This window comes from Gopherus evgoodei, chromosome 6, assembly GCF_007399415.2.
Source record: "Gopherus evgoodei ecotype Sinaloan lineage chromosome 6, rGopEvg1_v1.p, whole genome shotgun sequence".
Classification (NCBI taxonomy): domain Eukaryota; kingdom Metazoa; phylum Chordata; order Testudines; family Testudinidae; genus Gopherus; species Gopherus evgoodei.
This window is the reverse complement of record NC_044327.1, coordinates 114,877,270-114,898,117: the sequence shown is the minus strand read 5'-3', so window position 1 is coordinate 114,898,117 and position 20,848 is coordinate 114,877,270. Positions and strand designations below refer to the sequence as shown.

At 41.4% G+C, this 20,848-nt stretch overlaps 1 protein-coding gene across 6 annotated transcripts in view; it reads left to right on the top strand.

The window, feature by feature from the left end:
* The window catches only part of ZNF532 (zinc finger protein 532), a 97,139-nt gene that overhangs the window by 52,652 nt on the left and 23,639 nt on the right, over positions 1 to 20,848 (top strand). For all 6 annotated transcript variants that reach the window (XM_030567494.1, XM_030567497.1, XM_030567496.1 and 3 more), the window contains 2 exons: positions 6,323 to 6,504; positions 10,416 to 10,592. In XM_030567494.1, coding sequence (XP_030423354.1) covers positions 6,323 to 6,504; positions 10,416 to 10,592 — 359 coding nt within the window. The remainder of the gene's footprint in view (positions 1 to 6,322; positions 6,505 to 10,415; positions 10,593 to 20,848) is intronic.

Sequence of the window (20,848 nt, the reverse complement as noted above, 5' to 3'; positions counted from 1 at the left end):
TAACCAAGCATTTAACCAGTTATTGGCATGGTTGACTCTAAATATATTTTGTGTCGACGTGCAACATAGTTAAAACTCCGTAACTGGTCAGCTCACCCTGTCAGAGGCCTAGGCTGGCATACAGTTGGCTTTTTTGTAACTAATCCATTACTATTATTTCTGTTATGGTAGTGCCTAAGAACCCCACCTAATCAAGGCCCCATTGGGCTTGGCACTGTAAAAGCAAGTAACAAAGAAGACATTCCCTGCCCCAGATCGCTCAGAAGCTACATATCAGACAGGACGAGTGGCATGCGGGTGGGGTGGGAGGATGAGGTAAGGATAAAATGAACAGAGTTGAGCAGAAAAGCATGAGAAAAAAATTCTGCTCTATCATGCTGGGTTTTTGTTGGTGGTTTTGCCAGGGTGGGCAGAACAACGTATTCATGTTTGTGTAATCGGTGTGGCTTGTGCTGTTTCCTCCCAGTTGTCCCTAAACGAGGATGTTCTTGCCTAATGCGCTGCTATTCTGTGCTGCGTGCATGTCCTTTGGACACATTTTCCTCTGCTGAGGCTTATGGGACAGCTGCCCAGATTTCCCCAGAATAAGCCTGAGTAGGCAGAATGAGAGGTGCAGACATTCAATACAGTTGTGAAGGCAGGAAAGCTGCTATGGGGACGCAAACTAGACTGTATTGCATATAACTTGTGAACGACATGGCTGTCTCTAACTGGTAACAAAACCTCTTTAAAAGTTTAAGTGTTGACAATGCCTTAGTATCTGGCCATGTGATATTCTGTTTTCAAAGAAAAAAACAAGCATTTTAGCTACATCAGCCTCTATCATTTCAGTGAGCCACTGCAAGGGCAGAAAGTTTTAAATTCTCTTTTTTTAAAAGGGCACTGATAATAAATACATTTTAAATGCTATAAATCTCTGTTGTTTGCAAAATCCTCTTTAAAAAACTGAATTATTTTTCCTATTTATTGTGGTCTTTTTCCTTTGTCAGACATGGTTTTAACCTCTCTGACTATTTTTTTATATATGTGCATTATTACATTCAGTAGTATTACAACTGAGATGCAATGCCCAACGTGAAAGCAGCTTTAATGAACATGACCATTTTAGGTAACGACAGTATATCACATTTTTCTGACAAGATATGTTTTTGTGCTCTGTCATCAATCATTGTAAGCATTGTGGGAATAGTGTTTGTTGCAGAAGGACATTATCTGGGTATTTATTAATAATTTTTGAATTTTTCTCTGATTATAATATCCCTTTAGAAACTTGAAAGAGAAATATTATTTCTTTATTGACTTTTGTTCTTCCTTGTACCTAGTACTGGCTTATTATTGAAAAGTTGCTCAAGAATGTGGGTTTCTAGCACTGATTTGTTTTCTGGGGCACTGGGGGGTGGACAAGAGGTCAGAAACGGTGAATTGATTTGGGGGGGATGAGGGAAGAACACGTGGAATTATTTGGATTTTGCAAACAAATGGAAAGCACAGTAACTCCTATTTGGAGGTTACCAATCTTCAGTGTCCTTTTAACTACTCTTGCAAAGCAGGTAGCACAAATGTTGTGTTTTGGTTTAGTCTAGATAATAATTTTTTCTTTTCAAAAATATTTCTCAGAAAGAGAAAACTATCCAAAAAACCCTATCCACCCAAGTGTTTGAACATGGAGGTCCTTCTCCATATATTATAGGAACTCTTCTGTGTTATTTTGTGAAAGATCCAAACAAACCACCGCAGAAATGGACTATGTGTCTAATACTGTAGATGAATAAGGGCTTATCTACATGGCAGTATAGAACTGTGTCAGTGCAAAGTAGGTATTTTTTAGAGCATGCCAGCAGGGCCCACATGGAGCAATTAGAGTGCTTCACAAATTACACTCGGTTAGAGTTATTTGCCACAGTGTGTAGACAAGCCCAAACTTTATTCATGTAAGTAGTCCCATTGAACTCAATGGGCCCACTCATGTAGGTGCAGGATTGAGCCAGTGGGCTATATAGTGAACTTGAAGATAGTGAACTTGAAGTAATAAAATGTTCAGGTAAGATAGGCTTGGACGTATACTGCATTGCTCATGGAAGCTGTGTAGCCAATACCCCTTAATATGACTTAACTGGTCTTGTGGGTTTTTATTTCTCTTCACCACCATTTTCCCCTAAGCCTCTTCCTCCTTACTCCTAGATCCTAAATGAAGACGTAATGCTTGTCACACTGAGAAAAACATGTTTTGTTCTTATGTGGGTTGGAATGATGGACGTGGACATTCAGGCCCACCTTAAGCCCAACATAAAGTGTTAAGCAGAAGTGTTGGCTTGTAGAATTCCCTGGTAGTGTCTTCTTGTAAGCAGCTACAATTACAAATATTTTCAACACTTGTCAAAGTAGACAGTTTGCTACTTTAACAACTAGTATTGCTGGAGTTTTGTGACATTCTGCGGTGTTAGTGTTGTAGACTAATTATGCAAAGTGCTTGCTGTCACTTCTGAACTGAGGAATACTTAGTGGGATTGGTAATGGTGTATGGCTTTTCTGTGGCGTAACATCCAGGTTTTCTTTTGTAGTGCTGCAAACAAAGATACTTTGGAAGGAATATGAAAAATCCATATATTTCTATTATTGGAATAAGAAGTTTTGTTTTGCCATTTTCTTATGTAATCAAAGAATACTCCAGATTCTCCACTATTGTATTACTGCTTGTTAATACGTAGATGGCAAAAGATAAATTGTGGCAGTGGTACTGAAGCTCAATAAATGTGGTAAGAACATTTTAAATAGAGTTATGGTTAGTCAGGCTTTTGCCCTTAAGCCTGTGATTAACACAAATTAAAACCCCACGTTAGTTCTATTAGTAATGGAAGTCATAATTCAGTGTTTAAGGAATTATTTGTTGGGACAATTGAGAACAAATATTTGGCTTTTTGAAGTTTGTGTGTGTGTGTAAAATGAGGACATTTTGTGGCACATGCTTGGAACAAGCCCATGCTCCAACATATAGGGCTATCAAGATTATAAAGTAAAGTTTAAAAGTGAGCTGCTTAAAAATAAACTCCCTAATTCAGTGTAGAGTTCAAGATATTTCATGTTAATATTCTTCTCTAAAATAAAACTTTATATAATTTTTTTTCTGGGTTTGCATGGGTCCTCAAAAGCATTTAGACCGAGATCTTGCATTATGAAAGGAATAAAAATGAACTTACTTTGTCTCTTGTCAGGTTTCTAAAATTAGAGAGTTGTACAAAATAGTATCTTTAAAAAAGAATCCCTTTATAGCTGAAATACTGGCATCATTGAAGTCAAAGGCAAACTTCCATGAAGCCAGGATTTCACCTTATATATTTAGGGTCTGATCCTGCAGTCCTACTCAGATAAGCAATCCTTACTGGAACATGCCTGTGACCCTGGTGGAGAATCACCATAATATTAATAAAAAGTATATTTCATGTTAGAATAAGCATAACATTCTCAAACTGTTAAATTGTTTGGGGGATTACTTTTGCTCATGGTATTTAGTAATATTCTTTTAAAAAACAAACCCCTTAATGTTATCGTTCACAGTAACTATTAAGGCCCTGTTCTTGCTTCTTTTGTAGTCAGTATCAAAACTCTGATTTACATGGGAGCAGGTTTAGGCCCTAACTTTACATGGGTGCATAGACTCAATTTCCAATGATGATGAGTCAGCACCATATGTAAGCTACTTATAACTGGGGCCCTACTAAATTTAGGGTCCATTTCGGTCAATTATATGGTCATAGGATTTTAAAAATTGTAAATTTCATGATTTCAGATATTTAAATCTGAAATTTAATAGTGTTGTAATTGTAGGGGGTCCTGACCCAAAAAGAAGTTATTGGAGGGTTGCAAGGTTATTGTAGAGGGGGTTGTGTTACTGCTACGCTTACTTCTGTGCTGCTGCTGGCGGTGGTGCTGCCTTCAGAGCTGGATGTGGCCGGAGAGCGGCAGTTGTTGGCCGGGTGCCCAACTCTGAAGGCAGTGCAACAACACAGAAGTAAGGGTGGCAATACCATACCATGCTGCACTGTTGCCTTCAGAGGTGGGTGGTCAGAGAGCAGTAGCTGCTGGCCAGGAGCCCAGCTCTGAAGGCAGAGCTGCCGCCAGCAGCAGGGCAGAAGTAAGGATGGCATGGCATGGTATTGCCACCCTTATTTCTGTGCTGCTGCCTTCAAAGCTGGGCCCTGGTTCAGCAGCTGCCACTCTCCAGCCACCCACCTCTGAAGGCAACAGTGCAGCATGATATGGTAGGTATTGTCACCTTCTGTGCTGTTGCTGACGGGGCACTGCCTTCAGAGTTGGGCACCTGGCCAACAACTGCCACTCTCTGGCTGTCCAGCTCTGAAGGCAGTGCAGAAGTAAGGATGAAAATACCACAACTCCCCTAAAATAACCTTGCAACCCCCCACAATCCCTTTTTGGGTCAGGAACCCCAGTTTAGAAACTCAGGTCTCCCCTTGTGAAGTCTGTACACAAAAGACCCTAATATGTTTTTCATGGCTGTGAATGTGGTAGGGCTACTATTGTGTTTACAACTGCAATTTTGATTCTACTGTTGTCACTATAATTGCAACATATTGTGAAGGAGCAGCTTTGGACTATTAAAGTAATTCAAAATTATTCAAAGGAAAATGGTCCAGAATTGGAGGAGATGGTCGTTTTCATATCATGGCTACCATTTGAGGGGGACAGCAAGAATAAACACATTCTATTGAATTATTTCATAATTATAATTTTGTTTAATCAGTTCAATAAGTCTGTAAGACTAATTGATAGAGGATTTTTTGTTTTGTGTTTTAGCAAAACGTACATCATTACGGATAAAATTTTCAAAAGTCTTATTTTCAAAAGCACCTATATCATTTAGGAGGCTCGATTTTATTTTCAGAAGTGCCTAAGTCACTCAAGAGCATAAGTCCCACTGAAAGTCATGGGGCACTTTTGAAAAATGATCCTAAAATCCATCAGAGCAGAAACTGAACATTTTAAAAGTTGTACTTTCTCATGGACAATGACCTCCTTACTCTAATTTTTTTTAGCGAAGAAAAAATAGAAACACCAAAAAGTACCAGAAGCCCTCTACATTAGATATCCATTATTTATGTATATCATAGTTTGGTTTACAGTGTAGGACCTAAGAGATGTGCTTGTTTTAGTTTTTAGTTTAATTTCAGGCTTCAGCTTGAGGCTTATAGCTTTCTGCCTTGGATCAATCACTTATTATTATTAATTTTTTATTATTTTATTATAACCAGCATGTTATTTAAAAACAAAGTATTAAAAAGAGGAATTAGGGATCCTGTTCTGCAAAGACTTAACATCTAATACTTAATTTTAAGCATGTGAATAGTTCCGTTGAAGTCACTGGAACTGCTCATGTGCTTGAAGTCAGGCACTGAGCATAAATCTGTCCAGGATTGTAGCCTAGCTATTTAGAGATGCTTTTTTCCATACATGTAACTAAAACCTATGTGGGCCAGATTCACAGGTACCCTTCAGCCTCTTTGTGCCTCTCCAGTGATGGAAAGGAGCTGTAAACCCAATTTAAATCTGTGTTTACATCTGATTTACATCATTTGCATTCCATCCCTGGAGTGGCACAAAGCAGACAGAAAGTACTGATGATTCTGACTTGACAAGTGATCAGCATGTACTAAAGGATTTTACTGATTTTTTTAGTTTGAAAACCAAAAATAATTGCTTGAGATTGGGAAAGTGGCTACTGCACTTACAGAGACTCCTTTTCAAAGAAAAAGCTTTAGAAATACTTTATATAAATGTAGTTCTTATTTACATGTGCAATATTTACAATGCATACACAATTCTCTGGTCTTGTGGGTAAATATATTTAAAACCACCTTCTTAAAGAAAAAAAATGAATTAACCTTCCCCTCCCCCACACACAATCAAGTGACACTTTGGATGTTACAATTAAAAAACAACATAAGCAAGGAGATCTAAAAGAAAAGACAACACTCCATATTTAAGTTTATTTTGGTGGAGTAGATTTTTCTGTGGTGCTCTGAGTTAAGGGCATAAATATAGTTCACATGGACCGTTAGGCTCCTTCACAGTGCCAGAGTGGTGTGTAAAGGGGACTTTATATCAGGCCCAGAATGTCCAATTTAGAGGCCTCTATCTTACAAAGGGATCCAGGACTAGGGCCTACATCTAAATTTGTCTGCTCTTGTTGGTTTATATCACAACTATAGCACAGATTTTTTCTTTTAAATGTACTGTTATGTTTGACAGAAGAAAGCAAATAGTTGTACCAAACCATTTGTTTTATCTATTTTGGTCTATCATTTAGAAGACTTGCAATATCTGCCAGATGCTGCTTCCTAACCAGTGCAGTTTTGCATCACACCAGAGAATTCATCAGCATAAATCTCCATATACGTGTCCTGAATGTGGAGCTATCTGCAGATCGGTCCACTTCCAGACCCACGTCACTAAGAACTGCCTACATTACACACGAAGAGTTGGTTTTCGGTCAGTATTACACATGTGTAACTAAAATATGTTGTTATATACATACATATATAAATGTTTTTTTCCTATGTTTTTCAAACTTAAACTAAAATAGTTTCTCTTTATTGTGAAAATTGCTTGCAAGATGCTGTTTTATTGTTTTAAAGTTGTCATGGCTAAATACTATTTGTACTGCACATTTTGGGATACAAATTCTTGCTGATGTCAGCCATGTATTTGGACATCTGCTTATGTATGGTACTCAGTCAGAATATTACTAATTTCATCCAGCCATGAGAGGTCATATTTAAGGCATACAGTTTTTAAGCTAATAAATTCAGACATGTTTTACTAATTTAGTTTCTTTAAAAAAAGACATAAGCTGACTTTTAGGTAGTCTTGGTAGAATAATCAGAACCTTTTTTGTATTTACTGCTAGACAGTATCTTTAAAGGACTGATGGGTGTATTCCATTTGTCTGTCAGTTACAGAAGGTAACTTTGTTGAAGTCTTTCTCCCTCTCTTTTCTCACTCTTTCTCCTCAGTTGGGGAAGTCCAGGTTCCCAGTGCTGGATTTTCCACTACACTATACTTTAAACCAGTTCACATTGTCCATCACAGAGTGCAACAGTCTGCTACTTTGGCTGTTTGTTGAGAGTCTTCAGTTGTGTTTCCCCATATTTTCTGCTGGGAAGCAGCTGTCAGTGGGGTGATCAGGATTGGAGGAGTATCAAGGAAACTTCTAGCCTTGCACTGAGCAGCCTTAAAACTCCCTAGAATTCCACCAAAACTCAGAGCAGCACCAAGGCAACAGCTCAGAAGAGTCTCCCTTTTCCAAGCTCCTTCAGCAGGCTTCTTCATAGCACTTCAGTATAGCCTTGCAGTCAATGTTAACTGGCTACCTAAAGACAGAGTGGTGTGATTTAGAATCCCACCAGCCAATAGTACGTCTTCCCCTCAAGGAAACACAGTTCAGTTAGCAGGATGACTGAGAAGTTTTCTGTTAAGGTTACTCTGAATCTAGGCAGATGTTATGGCAGGATCTTTCTGGTTTTGGTGACGTGGATAGGTCAGGCCAAAGATTCAACTCTCATCTGCCCCAAAGTCTCTTTTGATTATTCTCTCTCTCTCCTTCCCCTTCTCCTGAGTAATCGGGTGCTCTGAAGAAGGGGGAGGTTTCTGCTCTCTTCCATCTAGGGTGATCAGATGTCTCGATATTTAGGTGTTTGTTCTGCGTCCTAATCGTTCCGCTGGCAGCATTCAGCTTCCCCACCCACTGCTCCTCTGCCGGCAGCACTCGCCTTTTTTTTTTTTTCCTCGCTGCTCCGCCGGCAGCACGCACCATTTTTTTTTCTTGCGCCGTCCACCCCCCCCCCCCCCCACCAACGTGTCCTGATATTTTCTCTCTCTCATCTGGTTACCCTACTTCCATCCCCAGCCCATTCCCTTCCTAGTCCTATTCACCTGTGGGACTCAGATGCAACATCTTCCTCAGAGACACCTGGCCTCTACTCATAGGGCCATAGCAGCCAGAAGACCCCCTTATAGTCAAAATCTACTTTCCACAATGAATCAGGACAATGGTGTTAAATTATCCAGGATTTTTCTTCAAAACCCTATGAGAAACTGTCTGAACCCCTCACCACAGTCTGCATCCAAGTTCTTTTTCTCCTCTCCATCCAATGAGCGTAAAATAAAAATCCATCTTCTTCCTTATTAGAATCCTCAGAATCTCCTCATCAACACCAAACTTTCTTTTGAGGGAGGATGTATTTCCTCCAGCCTTTCTGAACATTGTCTGATAATTTAAGGAAGTTGTTTGATGCCAGGGATCTAGACTAGTTGATTGAGCTCATTAAATTGAGGAAATTCAGCTCACTTGACTCAAGCTGGATTCTCTCAAACTGGGTGAGAAAAAGCTGCTGCAACAGTGAGTCCAGGAGGGGGAACCCGGAACTGAGTGGGACCCAGATCTTCAGCAGAGCTACTTCTGTATTCAGGCAGACATGCAGGTTATAGTCAGCATTGGATGCTTATATTTGTGGATTATTTTATTTATAAGGAAAAAAACTCATTTAAAAAAAAATCCTCTTGAATGTGATATCACTAGCACATTAGAAGTAGAACTAATATGGAGTTAAATGTAAAAAGATGATGATACTTAAAAGTTAGTGTTGTGGAGAGGTGTGTGTCTGTAGTTAAGATGGAAGTTCGTTTTCATTTACAAGTTCCATTTGAGCCCCTCCCATCTTTAACAGATTTAAGCCAAATCACCTGAAATTTCACATATGTGCTGTTATGTTGAAGTAGAGGGGTTTTTTTTTTAGAAATTTTGAGGTATCTCAGAGACAATGTGTTTGTGAGATACGAGTGCTCAAAAATTGTGCTTTCACTTTTCAAAAAGTTTCCTAATTCTTTTGGCTTGCCATATCTGAAAAATGGCATATTGTTTCCTATATCATCATGCTATCTCTCTTCCATAAGATCACCGTATCTCTAAAAGGATATAACAGACATAGAAGGAGTTCAGAGATGGGTAACGAAAATAATTAGAGGCATGGAAAATCTTCCATAAGAAGAGAGATTTAAAAGGTAGGAACTGTTTAGTTTAGAGAAGATATGAACAGGTAGAAACATGATAGATGCAAAATAATAAATGATATATAATAAGTGAATTTGCCCTTTCTCTCTTAATATAAAAAGAAGGGGACAGTTAATGAAATGGGAAGCGAATTTTTTTAAATGCAATGCATAATTGGTCTGTGGAACTCATTGCCAACATTGAGGCCAGCAGATTAGTGGGTGTCAAAAGGATTGGACATTTATCTGGCTAACGAGAACTTCCATAATTATAGTAGATAGAAATAAAGTTTGGAAGGGATACAAACCTTCATGCTTCAAGCGAACTTCCAAAAGATTGGGATTAGTAAGAAACTTTCCCTATAAGCAAGTTATTCCATAATTGTCCACTACAGGTTATTTTTGGAACTTCTTTGAAGCAGCTAGTACTGGAGAGAGGATACTGGACTAAATGGGCCACTGGCTTGATCTAGTATGGAAATTCCTGTGTTCTTATATTAATTCAATTTATGTTACTTGCTTTACTGTATATTGAATTGTGGGAAGGTGTCAGACACTAAGATTTCAAAGGCATATTTTAGAAAAAGGTTTTCAGAATCCCAACTTGATGTTTAGAAAAGATTGTAAAGCTCCTGTGTAATCACTCTGAATTTAAGTTTACTCTTCTCTGTCCAAATATTGATTTGACTACGTATAGAGAAAAATCACTCAGTTAAGAAAACATTTTCATTAAAATTAAACCTGAATAAATATAGTAAAGTTGTTATTCTTTTTGTATTTCATTTTTGGTAGCTTCTAGATTGCAATATGGTTCTTCATACAATCCCCTACTCCTGATAAAAATGTATTTTCTAGGACCTATGAGTCTAAAAAGTTCTTATTTATAAACAACAGATGGAATAGATTCCATTGGCCGTTTTGACTGTTGTTAACATATTATCAAAGGTATTATCAAATCTTGTCCTCTAGCGTTAGATCTTGCAAATTAATTATTCTTATCTTTTTTAGGTCTATAACCATTTTGTTTCTGTTGGATCTTAATATGTGACTTATACTTTCCAGTATTATTGTAGCCGTGTCGGTCCCAGGAAATTAGAGAGACAAGGTGCCTGAGGTAATATCTTTTATTGGAACAGTTGTCTTTCTCACCAACAGAAGTTGGTCCAGTAAAAGCTATTACCTCACCCACCTTGTCTCTGTGATTTGTACTTTAACCAATCAAATCATATGATTGTATCAGATTGAATACATAACCCTCCCTCCTCCATCTGCCTAAAACCCAGTTTTGATTCCACATATTCTAGTACACTTTTGTGTTATGTTATATTGACTATTTTCCCCTCCTCTTTCAGCTGTGTACATTGCAATGTTGTGTACTCTGATGTGGCTGCACTCAAGTCTCACATTCAAGGTTCTCACTGTGAAGTCTTCTACAAGTGTCCTATCTGTCCCATGGCATTTAAATCTGCACCCAGCACCCATTCCCATGCTTATACACAACACCCTGGTATCAAAATAGGAGAACCAAAGTAAGAAATATTAAATCTTTTGCTCTTACTCTAATGCTATATTTTAATAACCAATGAAATTACATTCTCTGTTGTATTTATAATGTTAAAAGTCACATACTGCATAACCAGCAATTTGTCATACTGTTGATAATGTGTGGAGTACATGTCACATTTTCTAGTCATTTATTTGGCAAAGGTAAGATTTCCATGAACATAACAATAAGATTTCTTTAACCACAGCAGCACAGAAAACATGATACAATTGCACCCAAGAAGCTACCTGTATTCAGTCTTGCTCAGTGGTTTTTTTTCCATTGTTAAACTAAATGATTTTAAATCAGCTGCATTTTTAATCAGGAACTAGAGTATCAGTAGTGACAGTTCAAACCATTAACATATTTGCTGTTTTTGAAATGTGTTGAGACATATATAATTCTAACAGAGTACTGTTTCTGTCTAATGGTCTATTTGCTGGCATAAACCTACAACCTGAGGAAACCGTGATGGTCACTTGACATTTTTTTCACAACATACTATTATTCATTAATTAGTAAAATATTTGCATGTTTATGCTGTGATATAATAAAGGTATATTCATAACTTTACAGTGCAATAATATTGATAAATTGACATAATCATGGATGACTTGATTCTGATTTAAAACTTGGAAACAATGTACAGGTGAATCAGCAAGTATTTTGCTTACAGTGATAAGTCATCCATATTATAATTGCTCTGCAGGACAAAAGTGTAATATTATGGTTTTGTGGAAATGGTCTCTAATTTAGGATGCAAACACCACAAGCCTTAAAGAAATTAGAAACTAGCATAATGTCTCTCTGATTATGTTAAATTAGGTCCACATGTTCTCCACATCAACCAGCATTCAAAGGTACCAGAGAAATTGCAGTAATTTTTTACATACATCTAGTTCTTCTCTCCCAAGCTCCTCAGTAAAACTCTGCCTTTCAAACTGAACAGAAAGAGCCCTTGCTTTCCACACCTTCTAGAATGCACTCTAGTTAATGTAACTTTTCCATTTAGTGTAGCTTAATAATCATTAATATTCCTCAGCACTGTTATTGCACTTTTCTACTTCATAATGCTTGCCTGACAAACCAGAAAAGAGAAATGCTTAACATATTGCAGAGCAGATGACTCCAGAGAACTTGGTTCTTTCAGTCACTTTTGCTCGCAGGGCTGTAGATAGTCACTTTTGGCAGTCTCGGAAATGTCGGGTATTCTCCGTTCATTGGTTTCATGCTGTTCTGTCAGGGAAGAATTGTCTGTAGCCTAAAGTTCTCCCAGGTAGGCCATTTCATGACAAGATGTGTTTTTTCTCCAGGAGATGTTTTCCCACATCAGTCTTTTCTACCTGACTTGTCTTCACTACTAGCCACAACCTCTGGGAGTGCTGAGCTAGGCTTGCACCTTCACAAGACCCACATGTCATCAAGAAAAAGAGAATTCCAACTGCAGTTAAATGAGAGGCCCACCACTAAACATTCTCCAAATTTGCTTGTCAAGATCAAGTCAGATGCACCTTGGTCTGTCTCTGCACGTGCCTTTTTTGATGCAAAGCAATTCCTCTGTTAAATGGGGAAGCATTTACTACAGAGGGGTTTAGAAGGAGAGTAAGTGATTTACCCAAGGTCTGTGGGAGAGTTAGGATTTGAGCTTCAGGATCCTGTTTTTCAGAAATATTGAGCGTAAGCTCCAGCTGAACTCAGTGGAATCTACATACCTCCTAAACCTCAACCCAGCCTAAATTCCAGTGCCTTTGCCACAAAGCTGTCCTTCCTCTACCTGATTTCTCCAATGTAGAGTATTAAAATATTCAAGAATTCTGCTCTATCTCACCCTCTGAAATGCAGAGAGTATGACTCTGTATTTCAATACTTTGCATGCTCAAAAAAAAATGTCAAGGAGGCAGAGTAAAAGAACAGTGCAGCATGCATCATTATGTCTAATTTTAAGCCTTTTAAACTTGACACTGTCGTGTTTAATATTCCAAAGTTCACCTCTGCCCCGATATAACGCTGTCCTTGGGAGCCAAAAAATCTTACCCCGCGTTATAGGTGAAACCACGTTATATCGAACTTGCTTTGATCCGCCGGAGTGCGCAGCCCCCCCTCCCCTGAGCGCTGCTTTACCGCGTTATATCCAAATTCGTATTATGTCAGGTTGCGTTATATTGGGGTAGAGGTGTATATTTTATTCTTCAGATTGTTCAAACCCATATTGAAGCGGAATTGAAACTAATGTATGGGCTCTGACCCTGAATTCCCATGTTTCCATTGCTGCAAATTATGTTCCTTTTTAGCAAGATGGCATCTCTGACAGTGGGCTCAGAAATGCCAACATTTAATTCAGAAACTTTTAAATTGCTGTGGAAACAGTTCTTTAGTTATGTGATTTTTTTTATTAGTAGTAGTGTAAAAGCCAGTGTGACAGAGTGCTAAGCAAGAACAGCTGATTCAGTACTCTGGTCACAGCAGCTCCAATCAAACAACGTAGAATGGAGCTGTTTAAACAGAGCTGTGCCTAATTTGTGGTGGAGGAGAGCTGGAGGGCTAATTAAGCTGGAAGGCTAATTAAACTATTAGGCACAGGAAGGAAGTAGAGAGAGATTGCCCTTCCCTGCTTGGTATAGGAGTTGGGGGCTCCATAGGATTGTTGAAGCAGAGCTGTATATAGCATGAAAGTATTGAGAACCCATATTGTAAATAAACTACACAAGATGTTTGACCAGCACAAGGGTCTCTGAGCAGTTTGTAAGCCAGAGCAGAGGCAGGAGCCAGAGGGCCCTCCCACAGCCAGCAAAAAAAACTAAAATCAGAAATTACAAGTGACTATTTCACATTGAAAGAGTTCAAAAGATATCTTGAATAAATCTTGACCGTATTGAGCTATATCATGTCATGTTCACAGGTTAATTCTTTTGAGCTGGCTCCCCTAATTGTAGATATGTACTGACATGCTTTTTCTGAGTATGAACTGGTGTATCGTTAGAGCCATATGCAGAAGGAGGAACATGCATTTTTGTGGAATACATTTGTAGAGCCCATTTGATATCCCATCTGCCCATGGGCAGTAAACAAAAATTCACGGCCCATGACCTGTCCATGACTTGTACTATACACCCCTGACTAAATCTTGGGGGAGGGGTCGGCCCAGGGCTGCCACGGGTGCTAGAGGGGGGTGGCCCAGGGGTGCTGCGGGTGCTGCAGGGGGTGGCCCAGAGGCGTGGCAGGCACTGGGGGGGGGCGGTGGCTTGGGGGCACGCAGCCTGGGAGTCCCGGTGGTGCTGGGGTAGGGAGGAATTGGCAGGGCTGGCAGGCTCCCTACCTGGCTCTGCAACCTCCCCAGAAGTCGCGACATCACCTTCCCTCAGTTTCTAGGTGGAAGCACAGCCAACCGGTTTCACCACTCCCATTGGTCAGGAACCGCAGCCTGCAATTCCTCTGGGCATCGTGTGTGCTCAGCACCTTAGAAAATAAGGTGTGATGGGTGGACTGAGTCAGGAAGGATTTATTGGTCTGTCCTGAAGACAAGGCCTGAAACCACCCCTGAAACACCTGTCCAGAAATGAATGAAAGACCATCCTCTGGCTGAAGGGGAAAAGAGGCTTCAGGCTTAGGCTCTCCAGACACAGAGTTTTTGTGTGTCAGAGGGAAAGTTTGATAGGCCAGGGCCTGTCCAACCTGAACTAGGAACACTTGGAGCAGCCCAGCCTGGACAGAAGGCTTGAAGTGGACTTACAGTTGCCTTACTGCTCCTCTGTTTGTTACAAAAATGAAACCCTAAGAGGGAGGTGAGTTTTGACCCTACACAGGGATGTGCACTGTGTTTGCAGCTGGGGCAGTCAGCTTCTCATACGGTCTGTTTTGTTTTCAGGAACTAATGGAGATAGAGGATTAAGTAAGCCACTGTATGCCCTTGTCATTTAGTGGAATTTCATGATTTATAATTGTATTACTAACGTCTGTTTATCAGAACAGATGCAGCAAATAAGATATGATTTCACTTCTTAAATTTAATTTTAACCTGTTTTATGAAAAACCACATTAGGTAGAATGGCTCTCAATAGGTACAAATGAGATTATTTTAATATGGGGGAAAGGAAGGCTTTTTCTATTTTAATTCTACACATACACACACCCATCCCCACCACCACACTCAATCTTGTCAGGAATAGCTTAATTTATTTTATGGGCTAAAGATGCTCCTGTGCGACTTTTTCTTAGTAGTTAGTATGAGCTCTTAGGAATAGCAGTAAGATTTTTTTAAATCCTTTTAAACCTTGGGGAAATTAATATTTATGCAACCAATTTATTAATAACATTAGACTGTTGTTACACAATATAGTACATTATTGCACAGTTATCATTTATATAGAAAAATAAATTATTGGAAGGAGAAATGCCGTGGCCTAGTAGAGACACCTTTAAAATTACTAATTGTCTTTTAATGTGATGTTCAGGTATCTACCTATAGATTCCATGTTTATTTGTTCGAAGGAAAATTTTAGAATTTCTATTGGCCAGATTTTCCCAGATTGAAATAAGTGCATTTCCCACATACAGTTGTTGGTACATAATATTTGTGAGGAAATATTTAGCATGTGCATGCATATAAGCCCCAATTCACTGACCTCAACTAGACTACCCATGAGCTTTAACTAAGGCATGTGTTTCAGTATTTTGTTGAATTGGGGCTACAGTAATTTAGATCCTGATCGAGCATAGCCCTTAAACACATGCTTTAGTACTTTGTTTGATCAGGGCCTTAGCTAGACACATTTGCTATTGACTCACATTATTTGTTTAATTCACAAATGTATGTGCTCAGTTGTATATACTGTGACAAAGTTCCTCCTCTACCTTGGTGGGTCCTGCGCTTATTGGCAGATTTGCTCACCTCAGTGATCTTCCCCACAGCCTGGGTCAACTCCCCCTGTGTCTGATCAGGAGTTGGGAGGTTTAGGGGGAACCGGGGCCCACCCTCTACTCTGGGTTCCAGCCCAGGGCCCTGTGGATTGCAGCTGTCTATAGTGCCTCTTGTGACAGCAGCATGACAGCTACATCTCCCTGGGCTACTTCCCCATGGCCTCCTCCAAACACCTTCTTTATCCTCACCACAGGACCTTCCTCCTGGTGTCTGATAATGCTTGTACTGCTTAGTCCTCCAGCAGCACAGCCTCTCACTTTCAGCTCCTTGTGCCACTTGCTCCCAGCTCCTCACACACAGTTCTTCTACTCTGGCTCCTCCCTGCCTTACTGGAGTGAGCTCCTTTTTAAACCCAGGTGCCCGGATTAGCCTGCCTTGATTGGCTGCAGGTGTTCTAATCAGCCTGTCTGCCTGAATTGGTTCTAGCAAGTTCCTGATTACTCTAGTGCAGCCCCTGCTCTGGTCACTCAGGGAACAGAAAACTACTCATCCAGTGACCAGTATATTTGCCCTGTACCAGACTCCTGTACCCCACTGGCTTGGGTCTGTCACATATCCCTCTCCCTTGCTCAACACCAGGGGGTTGGGCAGCTTGGGATGCCAGACAGTGCACACGTGACAAGCCATCGACATTACCGTGACGGCTCCCTGCTCTGTGTTGCACATGGAACTGGGAAGGTTGGAGGGATAAGAACCACCTGGTTACCCTTGTGTTCTTCTCCTTGTTCCACTGCATTCATTGAAGAGGGGCATGGTCAGTCACGAGGACAAATCTGCGCCCGAGCAAGTAGTAGCGCAATGATTCCATGGCCCATTTTACGGCGAGGCACTCTCTCTCCACCATTGCATATTTTTGTTCCCTCGGAAGGAGTTTCCTACTGAGGTAGAGAATTGGGTGTTCCTCCTCCCCTACCATCTGTGATAGAATGGCCCCCAACCCTACTTCCGATGCATCTGTCTGCAGGATAAATTCCTTGGTGAAATCAGGGGCTATCAGTACAGAGGGCAGTCCGTAGGTCTGTGAATGCTTCCTCTGCTGCGTCAGACCATCTCATCAGATCAGGTCCATGGGCTTTCACTAGGTCTGTCAGGGGGCTTTCCCTTGTGGCAAAGTGGGGGATAAATCGTCAGTAATACCCCACTACACCTACGAATGCCTGGACTTGTTTCCTGTGATGTGGTTGGGGCCAATTTTGGATGCCTCCAACTTGTTCACTTGGGGTTTTACCAGACCTTTTCCCACAATGTAGCCAAGTTATTTGGCCTCCGTAAAGCCTACAGCACACTTGGCAGGGTTTGCTATAAGGCCAGCTCGCCTGAAGGTATCAAGGACTGCCTCCACCTTCTCTAGGTGGGTTTCCCAGTCTGGGGTATGAATGACCACGTCATCCAAGTAGGCAGCAGCATAACTGTTATGCGGGCGTAATAGCTTGTCCATGAGGAGCTGGAAAGTAGCTGGGGCCCCATGTAGTTCAAAAGGGAGGACAGTATATTGAAAAAGACCCTCTGGTGTAGAGAATGCAGTCTTTTCCTTTGCATCTTCTGCAAGGGGAATCTGCCAGTACCCCTTTGTCAAGTCTAAGGTAGTCAGGTACCGGGCATTCCCCAGACGATCCACTAGCTCATCTATGCAAGCTATGGGTACGCGTCGAACTGGGATACTTTGTTTAGTCCCGGAAGTCATTGCAAAACCTTGTGGTGCCATCAGGTTTGGGCATCGGCACGATTGGGCTGGACCACTGATTGTGGGATTCTTTGATGATCCCCAGCTCCAGCATTTTTTTTACTTCTGCTTTTATTTTGTCCTTTTGGCCGCTGGCACCCGATAGGGCCTCATTGTTTTTCTGGCCCCAGGGTTTGTGACGATGTGGTGATATGTCTCGGTTGTTCGACCTGGTTTTGTCGAGAATGCATCTTGGTTCCAGAAGATCATCTCAGATACCTCATTCTTCTGGTCTGGTGTTAAATCGGGAGACACTCTCACCTGTTTGGAAAGCTTGTTTTCCTGGATAGTTATTGTCATAAACAGATAGCTAAGGGTTAATGTTCTTTTACCGGTAAAGGGGTAACACCAGTAACCTGAAACACCTGACCAGAGGACCAATTAGGAAACAAGACTTTTTCAAATCTGGGTGGAGGGAAGTTTGTGTGTGAGTTCTTTGTTTTGTTCTTCGGCCTCCATTTTTGTACTGGAAGGCATGGTTCCTGTTTTCTTGTGTTGGGGTGCCCTCCGGTGTTTATCTTCTGAACTGCAGGCTCTCTGTTGCCTCCTGGGGTCTGCCTAGCAACAGTGCCTTTTTCCCTTTCTTCCTCTAGCTAATCTTTTAAATGTAAAGTAAACCAGAAAAACCACTTTATTTGCATGTGTATTGCTGGATACTTGACTCACAATCGGAGTGCTATTGTCTGACAAAAGACCCGTTTGTCACAGCTTAATGGTTCCTTGCTTAATATGCAAGCTACTGCCAGGAGAGAACAGAAGAAAAAAATTCTCTCTGGTTCCTTTTAAAAACAAACCCTCTCTGCTTAAAAGCCCCTAGCAGAGAAAAGAAAAATATAATATTCCTGCTGCCTTCTGGATTCTATCTATCCCACCACTGCACACCATGTCATAACATTTTTTTCCAGATTTGGACCTTAGCGTCCAAAATATGGGTGTTAGCATGAAAACCTCCAAGCTTAGTTACCAGCTTGGACCTGGTAAAGCTGCCACCAGCCAGGAATCTATACAGTGCCTGGCGCACTGTGGTCTCCCCAAAACCTTCTCTGGGGGACCCCCAGACTCAGATTTCTTGAGTCTCACAACAAAGGGGAATAAACCATTTCCCCTCCCCGTCCTCCCCTCCAGGTGTTCCCTCCCTAGGTTCCTGGAGAGAGATACAGAAGCAAGCTTCGTGAAACTAAACAGAGGGACTCCACCCTCCCTGTTTCCAGTCCTGGAAAACAGAAGTACCGAGAGCTAATCTCTCTTCCCCCCTCACCCAGAGGGTATGCAAAGTCAGGCTTAGTAAATCTAACACAAAGAGATTTCCCCCATGACTTCTTCCTCCCACCAATTCCCTGGTGAGCTGCAGACTCAATTCCCTGGAGTCCCCACTAAAGAAAAACTCCAACAGGTCTTAAAAAGAAAGCTTTATATAAAAAGAAAGAAAAGGACATAAAAATGGTCTCTCTGTATTAAGGTGACAAATACAGGGTCATTTACTTAAAAGAAAAATGAACAAACAGCCTTATTCAAAAAGAATACAATTCAAAACATTCCAGCAACTACACACATGTAAATACAAAAAAACCAAAACAATATAAACCTTATTGTCTTATTATCTTGTACTTACAACTTGGAAACAGAAGATTAGAAAGCCAGGAGATAGAAAAATCATTCTCCTAGCCGAGAGGGTCAGACACAAGACAAAGAACAAAGAACTCACACACAAACTTTCCTCCACCCAGATTTGAAAAAGTCTTGTTTCCTGATTGGTCCTCTGGTCAGGTGTTTCAGGTTACTGGTGTTACCCCTTTACAGGTAAAAGAACATTAACCTTTAGCTATCTGTTTATAACAGTTATGCATGCTTCTTGTGCATGCCAGGGTTTCAGAAGGTTGATGTGATAAATCTGTTCTTGTTTTCGGCATCCTGGCTGCCGCACCTTGTAGGTTACTTCCCACATGGGTTCAACCACCTCATAGGGCCCCTACCATTGGGCCAGAAGCTTGCTTCTGCCGTGGGTACCAACACCATCACCCGATCCCCTGGTTGGAACTGTCGGACTTTTGCCTGGCGATTGTAATAGGCTCTCTGGGCCTCCTGTGCCTTTTCCAAATGTTCCCGTACAATTGGGGTGACAGGGGCTATCTGGTCTTGCATCTGTATTACATGTTCTATTATACTCTTCTCCCTTCATTGGGTTCCTCTTCCCAAATCTCTTTAGCAATATAATAACTCGAATGGGGAAAACCCAGTTGAGGCCTGAGGTACCTCCCGGAGAGCGAATATAAGGTAGGGCAGTAGGGTGTCCCAATCCTTCCCGTCCCGACTTACCACCTTCCTTATCATAGCCTTGAGGGTTCGGTTAAACCTTTCTACCAACCCATCAGTCTGCGGATGATAAACTGAAGTTCTCAGCGTATGTATATGGAGCAGCATACAGAGGTCCTTCATTAGCTCTGACATAAATGGGGTTCCTTGGTCTGTTAATATCTCTTTTGGTAGCCCCACACTTCGGCAAAGATCCCCACCAGCTCTTTGGCTATCATTTTAGAGGCTGTGTTCCGCAGGGCGACAGCTTCTTGGTAGCGAGTAGCATAGTCCAAAACAACAAGTATATATTGGTGGCCCAGAGCCGTCTTCTCCAGGGGTCCCACTAGGTCCGTGGCTATTCGCTCAAAGAGGACTTCTATGATGGGAAGGGGTACTAAAGGTGCCCTCAGGTGGGGACAGGGACTGTGCAGCTGACACTCCGGGCATGGTGCACAGTACCTCTGCACTTCTTCATGTACTCCGGGCCAGAAGAACCGTCGTAGGACTCGTGCCAGGGTCTTCTCTACCCCCAAGTGCCCCCCCAAAAGATGACTATGAGCAAGACTTAATACAGCGTTCTGGTGTTTTTGAGGTACTAAGATCTGCTGTACCTTCTGCCCCTGTACTGATGCAAGCCGGTATAAGAGATTCTTCTTCATTATGAAGTAGGGTCCTGGTCCCTGGGTTCTCCCTTCCACGAGGACCCCATCTATTTCAGTCACCTTCTTTCTAATGTTGTTGTACCTTGGGTCTTCAGCTTGGTCCTGTCTAAAATTTCCTCTTCTGGGACTAATCTGCCCCAGATCTAGGGGCCCAGTCTCTGTTGTCTCTACTGGTTCAGAAGCATTAGGGTAGGGGTCAGACTCGGGTGTTTCTCCCTCCTGGATAGCCTTCTTTTCAGCTGCTTGGGTCCGCCTACCTGCTAGGGCGATCCTCTGGTTTTGGGCCAGTATTCAGGTTCCCAAGGCCTTAGCTGCCCTCCTTTCCTTTTTCGACTTTCTACCCTGCCTGGGAATGGAAACTAAATCTGGGAATATTTCAGAGAAGACTAGGGGTGGACAGTCTACTGTGGATGCCTCACTAACTTCAGGATTCCCCTCTTTCTCTAATTTTCCTACTGGGAGTAAATCTCCAAACCCTGGGAAGTCCCTCCCTATGAGTTCCGGCTATGGGAGTTCAGGGAGTACACCTGCTGCTACCTCAGTAGTGTTCCCCTGAATCTCAATTTTTACTGGGATGGTGGGGTAATAACCAACTGTCCCATGGACACATGTTATCCCCGTACGCTTAGCCCGCAGCAGCTGAC